The sequence below is a fragment of the Marmota marmota genome, unplaced genomic scaffold (genome assembly GCF_001458135.2).
Source record: "Marmota marmota marmota unplaced genomic scaffold, marMar, whole genome shotgun sequence".
In the NCBI taxonomy this organism is placed as follows: domain Eukaryota; kingdom Metazoa; phylum Chordata; class Mammalia; order Rodentia; family Sciuridae; genus Marmota; species Marmota marmota.
In genome coordinates, this window is record NW_026000019.1 from 13,294,107 (window position 1) to 13,301,268 (window position 7,162).

Consider the following 7,162-nt stretch of genomic DNA (forward strand, 5'->3'; position numbering starts at 1 on the left):
ATTTAAAAAAAAAAAAAAAAAAAAACACACACATAATGGATGGGGAAAAAAGGTTAATCCCTGTTAAATAATTTTCCATTCCTGCAGGACTGCAAGGGCAACCTCCCTCTCCTTGCCCCACGTCCCCTCTGCATCACCGGGCTCTCTCTGGGTCGCCTGCTAATGCGGGTGCTAAGTAATCACTAATTGACTGTAACACAGAGTGAAAGGGCGCTAAAATCCCAGGCAAATGGGAAGTTAGGACAATGCAAATATTTAGGACTTGAGGCTGTCTACACCTGGTCAGCGGGGTCATCAGGTCGCTGTTCAAAATACAAGCCTCCCAGTGGCGGGTGTTTTTGTCCACTCGATGGGAGGAAATTGCTTTGTCGGTTCCCTGCCTCCCCCCACCTCCGCCTCACCTGTAGCAGGACTCGATTTTTAAAATTTACCCTGGTATTTGCAGTCAGGTAGGCGGTCTCCAAGGCGTCCTGGGGGCTCCCATTGCCCTAATCCCCGCAGCATTCAAACTACATTCTTGCCTTAGCCCGCTCTGGTTTGGGCAGGTCAAGAGGGAGGCACGCCTAGCTTCCGACGTCCTTCCTTTAACTTTCTGCCTCCACCACTTTTATCCTGCCCCAGCTTTTCTTCTTCATGATTTTACCCTTTCTTCTTCATTTCCACCTTTCCGTCTCTTAGACCAATTCGTCCTGTTGTCCAAAAGAAAAAGGAAAAAAAAATGTCCCATCTTGGGAAACAAACAACCCCTGGTGACACGGAGAGAAGCCCGCGCCGGGTTTTAGGCCGCCGGCGGCTCCAACATACAGGGTGCAACCCACCGCCTGCGCCGGCTCGCCTGCCGGGCGCACAGGGTCACCACTGGTGGAATTTAATTTACATCATCGGCTGCCTGGGTAGAGTCTCTCTTGAGCCCGTCGCGTTTCCAGTGCTGGTCAAGGTCCGCTAAACGGACTGCTGAGAGGCGCACGGAACCGGACCGATCACTGGGCCGCGCGGATAGTCTGACGACTAGGAGGAGTCCAGGCTCCCGAACTGGGAGCATCACTTTCCAAGGGTTAAGAAGTCACGGAAAGGCTCGAGCTGTGGGCGACCAGGTTTACTTTCGTCTTTCCAAACGCTTGGCGCGAAAAGCGCAAAGGGAGCGAGAGAGGTTTCAACCCGGCTTTCTCTTGCGGGGCGTACTGGGCGCGCTCGCGCCTGTGGCGCGGCTCCTCGCGGAAATGTGTCTCTGCCACTGCTCTAAAGGTCAGAAAGCAGGTCTCGGTTTGGCCAATCCCAGATCAGCCGAGCCTCAGGGCTACTGGCGAGAATAAGCCCAGAAAAGGAACCCGCGTAACGCGCAGACTGGAGAGAGGAAAAGGACCTAGGCGCAGAAATGCCAAATGCCGAGCGCAGGGAGTACGCAGGCAGTTCCTCCCTTGCCCGCTTCGCCGCGACCTCTGCTCCTGGCCGCGGGCCGCGGGCCGCCCATAGCCGGTTATCCCAGTAAGACATCCTGTCCTCGTCTGTCTCCAGGCGCGAACCTCCTAAAACCCAGGGCGAGCGCCCAGGGCAGTGCACAGCAAACTCTCCTGGAGGAAATTCATCATCTGTCTGTTCCCCGGCCACTCTGGCCAGCGCTTGCCAGCGGGCTGGAAGCACCCGGCCCCAGTGGCAGGGAGGTCAGGCAGGTCGTGCTCCCAGACCCGAGGACTCCGCTCTGGCCCAGCCCCACGCCGCCCCTCCTGGCTCGGGTTATCCGCGAGCCCAGACCACGCGGTCCAGGGAGGAAACCAACTCTAGTAGGGTCTTGGTTCCTCTTCCCAGTCCCGACTTTCCGAGGTAACTGGGGCCGCTCAGTGCTGATCTCTCACCCACTCTACCGTCCAGCTGGGCGTCGGGCTTTGAACGTTCATTCTGCACGCTCAACGCTCTGGGACCGCGGCTTCTCAGACTTCCCTTCTCCCTCCCTGCCTTCTCGGATCGAGGTCACGGACACGAGGAGACTGGAGCCCTTGCGCCTGCCAGGCGCTCTCAGCTAGGACGGGCTTTTCCAAATTCTCTGCTGGGTAGTTCGCAGCTTTGACTGCGGGCTGGGGCAGGATCCTGGCGGTTAGAGAATCCGAACCCCAACCCACCAGGCTTAAATCGGCCGGCGGGGATAGCTAGCCTGGCCTTTAAAACTGGCTTGTGCCCAAGAATATTTGGGTGAGTTGGGGCGGGAGGTCTCTGATGCCCCAGTTGCTGTTTGAAATTGTGTATTGGAATCGGTTAGCCTCTTTATTCACATATACACATAAATTATGTTGTCGCGGGTTTTTCCTGAACCATGAGACAAGGCATCAGAGAGAAGAGGCTCACCCCAGAGTTTAAGAGAAGCCCTGGCCTGGGAAATTAGTCCCCAAGAAATCCCCAAGCAGGATGATAAACACCGTGGGGGACCAGAACTTGCCAGGCGACCTGCGCTGGTAGGTTTGTCCCCACGCACCCAGAATGAGTCACAGGAAGGGGAAAAGGTGAGGCCCAAGAGAAGTGCCTCACCCAGAGCCTACCAAATACAGAATGAATGAAGTAGCCTTTTCCCAAAGCTTCGGGATTCCTAAGGGCTTGCAGGCAGTAGTCATTTTAGGAGACAAACAAGGGGATGGATGGCAGTCACCTGGGGCCGCCTTTCCATTTACCACCCCGGGAGGGACCTGGCAGGTTTCTCCTTTCTCCCACGGAGGTTGCCACACTCCGACCAGCGCTGCTGTGCTGCGGGTGGCAGTTGTTCTTTCTTTTGGTGCCTGGGCAGATGCCTGGAAGATGGGTCAAAACTGAGTGCAAAAGGCGCATAAACGCCCCACCTTCCCATACACCCCGCATTTTTCTGAGTCTCCTTAGCGGACAAGAGGGGCCAGCACAAGCCAGAAGCACGGAGGGCAACGCTCGGTTCCGAGAAGGCAGCTTCGGAGGTGGCTCGGGAAGCACTCACCGCACCGAGCGCTGTCCGACGGCAGGCGCCCTGAGAACTTGGACCTCGGCGTCCCTACAGCCTGAAAGAGGCGACAAGGACCACCGGGACAGAGGCAGGCTGTGCCCGGAAACAGAGATAAATAAAGAGATCAGAGATAGAGAGCGCGCTGCGACCACAAGCTGCGACCCCAAAACGTGGGCCAAGTAGTCGGAACCCAGGAGTTTAAGATGAAGTCCCTTTCCAAACCTACCCATACCGCCCCCAGAAGGACACCGAACCCTTTCAAAGGGCCCTTGGTGCGTCCTGGAAGTGACCCGTCGGGCTCCTTGGGACAGAGCGCTCGCAGTCATCCTGAGCAAGGCGGGGGAGTTCCTTAGGAGGCGGTGGCGGGACCTGGTAACCAAACCGCGATCTAAGAGGCGCGGTGTGTGGAAGGGGGTGGGGGACCAGCTCTCAGCCTCCTCCGCCCAGTTCTTTCTGAGCTCTCCGGGCCGATGCCCTTCGAGCGGCTGGAGCAGCTAGAGCTGGTCCGAGCGGTGCGCAGGAGGGACCCCGCTGCTCCAGGAGGGGTCCGCGCCACCTCTGGGAACAGCAGCACCGCGAGGGCGAAGGAGCTAACCAGGAGCCAGCGGTGGCGGGAGGCGGGGGCAGAGTGGGAGGAAGAGGGCAGAATGTGGGCAGAAACTGGCGAAGGGAGAGAAATTATTACATTACTTGGTAACGTTTTCCTGAAGGGAATGAATTTCGCTCATCCTCAAATAAACGAAAGAATATTCCGACTGCCACCGAAACAAACTGGATTTTAAATTCTTCCAAAACTCCCCTAGATGTAAGGACACCAAAGGCGGAGATTAGGGGATCCCTAGACCTGTGCTCTGTTTGTGGTGGCTCAGGTGATGAAGAAGCAGAATCTAAGGGGAGGGGCTCAATACCAACCTTCTGGTTGGCAGGTCGGAGGGACCCCTGGGAGAGTATTTCCTTGTCCTTCCAACCCAGGGTTGAGAGTCCTGGGATTACCTCTCTGTCTCCTGAGGCCCATGGGTATGCTCCCCCTAGACACGCTCCCTACCCCACCCCCACACTGAGGTCTTAGGCCCCAGGGCCCAACCCAGGAAAGAGAATAGTTCCGTGGTATACGGGAGTGAGGAACCACACCCCACCTGTCCTCCAGTCCCAGCCCCAAGAGTTTAACAGCCAGTGGTCAGGTCTGCTGTAAGGAAAGGAATATAAATCCACATACATTTCAAAAGGTGGTGGGGGAAGGGAGATTTTTTTTAAAAAAAAGGAAAATAAAAACATTCCAAGGTCTTTAGGGATTGGGACCCTCAATTTTGACTGGTTTCTCCTCCAGCTGATTACCTTTCTCTCCCCCTGAGGCCCATGGGCCACTGAACTGAGGAAAGACAAAAGAGAGCACTGATCACCCACCCTTGTTATGACTTTACCTTGTGGGCCACCCTGAGATAAGGATTCCTTTCTTTACCTTTTTAGTGTTCCACAGTTTGAACCCAGACCTAGAGCCTTGGCAAACTGTAGCTCTGGAGCCAAATTCTGGGCATTTTGAGTGCCTGAGGACCAACATCAAAGTTGTCTCTGAGCAAGACAAGCAAAAATTAAGATAACCCCACACAGCCCAGTATACCCCAAAAGGATAGGGTACTTCGTTGTTCCTAACAGGTCACCTCCTTATCAAAGAATTGGAGCCCAGACCACCCACCGGCTACCAAGGTCACAATCACACATGTGCACCTTTGCCCCACTCTGCACTCCCCTCCTGCACAGCTTCAGGCAGCTTAAGGACTTGGGCACCTTTGCCAAATTTGTGTTTCTGTTTGTGCAGAGGCTGAAAGCCCACTGCATCTCTTCAAACTGGGGCACCGGGTGTGGGGCGAGGCAGCATGAACCTCCAACGCCTCCCACAGAACACCTTAGCAGTAAATTCCCCAAGACTCAGCACAGAGTTGAAACTGCCAACAGTTGACGCGAAAAGACTCAAAGAATAACTCTAGGATATAGGGAAGAAACATCTAGATAGGCTTGAATTAAGCTATCCTCTCTTAATCCCTTCCCAAAAACTTCCCAGGGAAGCCCAGGGCACTGGCTTTCCAGCCTGTCCTTTGAGGTATGACCAGGACAGAAATCCTGCGATGGAGAACCGGGGCGCAGGAGGGCGCGCTGGTGCGCCCTAGTTCTTAGGCGGTCACAATCCCCTCGGTGAGCCTGCTCTTAAAAAAAAAAAAAAAATACCGTAGCTACAGCACCACTAAAGAAGTCGCAGGCGGAAGTACAACCCCTTGGCAAGCAGAGCGAGAAAACCCTTCTTCTCTCCACGGTGCCCCGGGGCGCTCTGCTGAACGCACCAGCCAGAGGGGCAGGACTTAGGCTGCACCCGCCACGAGCGCGCGCGACACTTGGGGACCTGTTTCGGTCTCCGCACATATTCAATCTCGCGGACTCTTGGTTTCCGAGTGAGAGACAGACAGATTCCCTACGGGAAAATCTGTGCGTGCGCACATTCATACACACAGAAAGACATAGGGACAAACACGCCCCAAGCTCGCGACGCCTTGCCAATTTCAGGCGCGGGAAGAAAGCGAGAGGGCTGGCCAAGCGCGCACACACCTCAGCCTCTCCCTCCTCCAAATCCGGGCCACCCTGATGGCCTGCCCTCGCCTGCGCGAAGGCTGAACCCCGAGTTCACAACTTCGTCTCGGCGTTTCTCCCTCCTCTGCATTCCTTGGGTAACTGGAATGTGGTGAGCAGATTCCCTCACAAGAAGCAGTAGGTCCCCCAGGCGGCGAGTGCCGCGGGCAGCAGCGGCTGGGGACGCACCAGACACTCTGGCCCGGGAGCGCGGGTGGCTCAGACTTGTGGCCGGTGCTTCCGCGCCGCGGGGCGGGGGATGCGCTCTCCAACTTCCCGCCAGCCGGGGTGAAGTTGCACTAGGGGTCCGGCGAGCTTTGACCGCCACCCAGGGATGAGGGATGAGGTAGGGGACCACCCTTGCCCTCAGGCCTGGCCTGCAGCTCGAACCCCACTGATGTCCCCAAACAGCACTCTCCCCGGCATTCCCAGAAAAGCCATGGACTGAAGATGCGGGTTTCGGTACCCTGGGCCCTCCTCGAGTATGGTCCAGGAAGCTTTCACCTTCGGCCCCTAACAGTAAAGAGCCAGGCCCTTCAAACGCACTCTGGCTGGTGCCCCTGCCCGGTGACCGCCTCTGCGCCCCGGCCACCGGCCCTTCCTGGCCAGGGCCATGAGCAGCGTCCGGCCCGCCCAGCACCAGCTGAGGCTGTTAGCTGTCTTGTTATCAAATTAAATCAGCGAGAAAGGAGGTTGTCTTACGTTGCATCGGCACACCGAGCATCTCCGGGAGCCCCTGGACAGCCCCCTCCGCGGGGACCGCCGCGCTCTGCATCATCTTGGAGCAAGAGCCAGCGAGTCGCAGTCTACGGAGATCTCTGGCTCTCTCCCTCTAGCTGGGTTCCGAAATTTGAAAATAATGATAAGAAACCCAAGCAGGCCGCTGAAGTCACAGTGGAAGCCGGGCCCTCGGCCTCTCCGGGAGGACTCCACAGGCTGGCCGGTCCCCTCCCCCCGCCAGTCCTCAGTCTGTTTCAAATCCCTTTGATCTCGCTCTCCGGGGTTGGTGCACATCCCGGGTAGAGGAGACGCTGTTGCTGCAGCCCTGGCTCTTTCCCCTCCTCCTTCCCCCGCCCGTTCTCTCCCCTTCCCCCTCCACCCTTCGCGTGCCGGCCGCCGGGGAGGCCGCGGTCACCCAGGCATTTTGATTCATTCACACTGCGGGAGCGGCCGTGACGTCGCTTTCCGCAGGGAGGCCCGCCCTTCAGCCAGGGCTCCCACCCGACAACGGGCAGACGACCCCAGCGGGAGTGGGGGTCCCGGTGCCCCAAGTGAGCCCGGCGGTGCACAAGGGCGGGGCCGCGTGGAGCGGGGCGGGGCTTCGCCGCCTCCTCCCCCGCCCCTCCGTGCGGGCCAGCTCGCTGGTATAAATACCGCTACGGGCTGGGCGGCGGCAGCAGGTGGCCCAGGACCCGGGCGTCCGCGGCGAGCCGGTTTTCGCGGGTCCCCTGGGGGTTCCAGATCAGCGGATCGCGTCCTCCCAGCCTGTCAGTTCTGACCAAGGGGCGGGGCAGGGCGGGGACCCGTCCGCCGGCCGGGGCCTGGGGAGCAGTCTCCCCTCGCGCGGCTTCGTCGGTGCCCAGC

General features: G+C 58.1%; 1 protein-coding gene across 1 annotated transcript in view; it reads right to left on the reverse strand.

Moving 5' to 3' along the window:
• Positions 1-6,356, reverse strand: part of Lhx4 (LIM homeobox 4) — a 42,028-nt gene extending 35,672 nt beyond the window's left edge. Inside the window, exon 1 of the mRNA XM_015491618.2 lies at positions 6,281-6,356. Coding sequence (XP_015347104.1) covers positions 6,281-6,356 — 76 coding nt within the window. The remainder of the gene's footprint in view (positions 1-6,280) is intronic.
• Between the last annotated feature and the right edge of the window lie 806 nt (positions 6,357-7,162).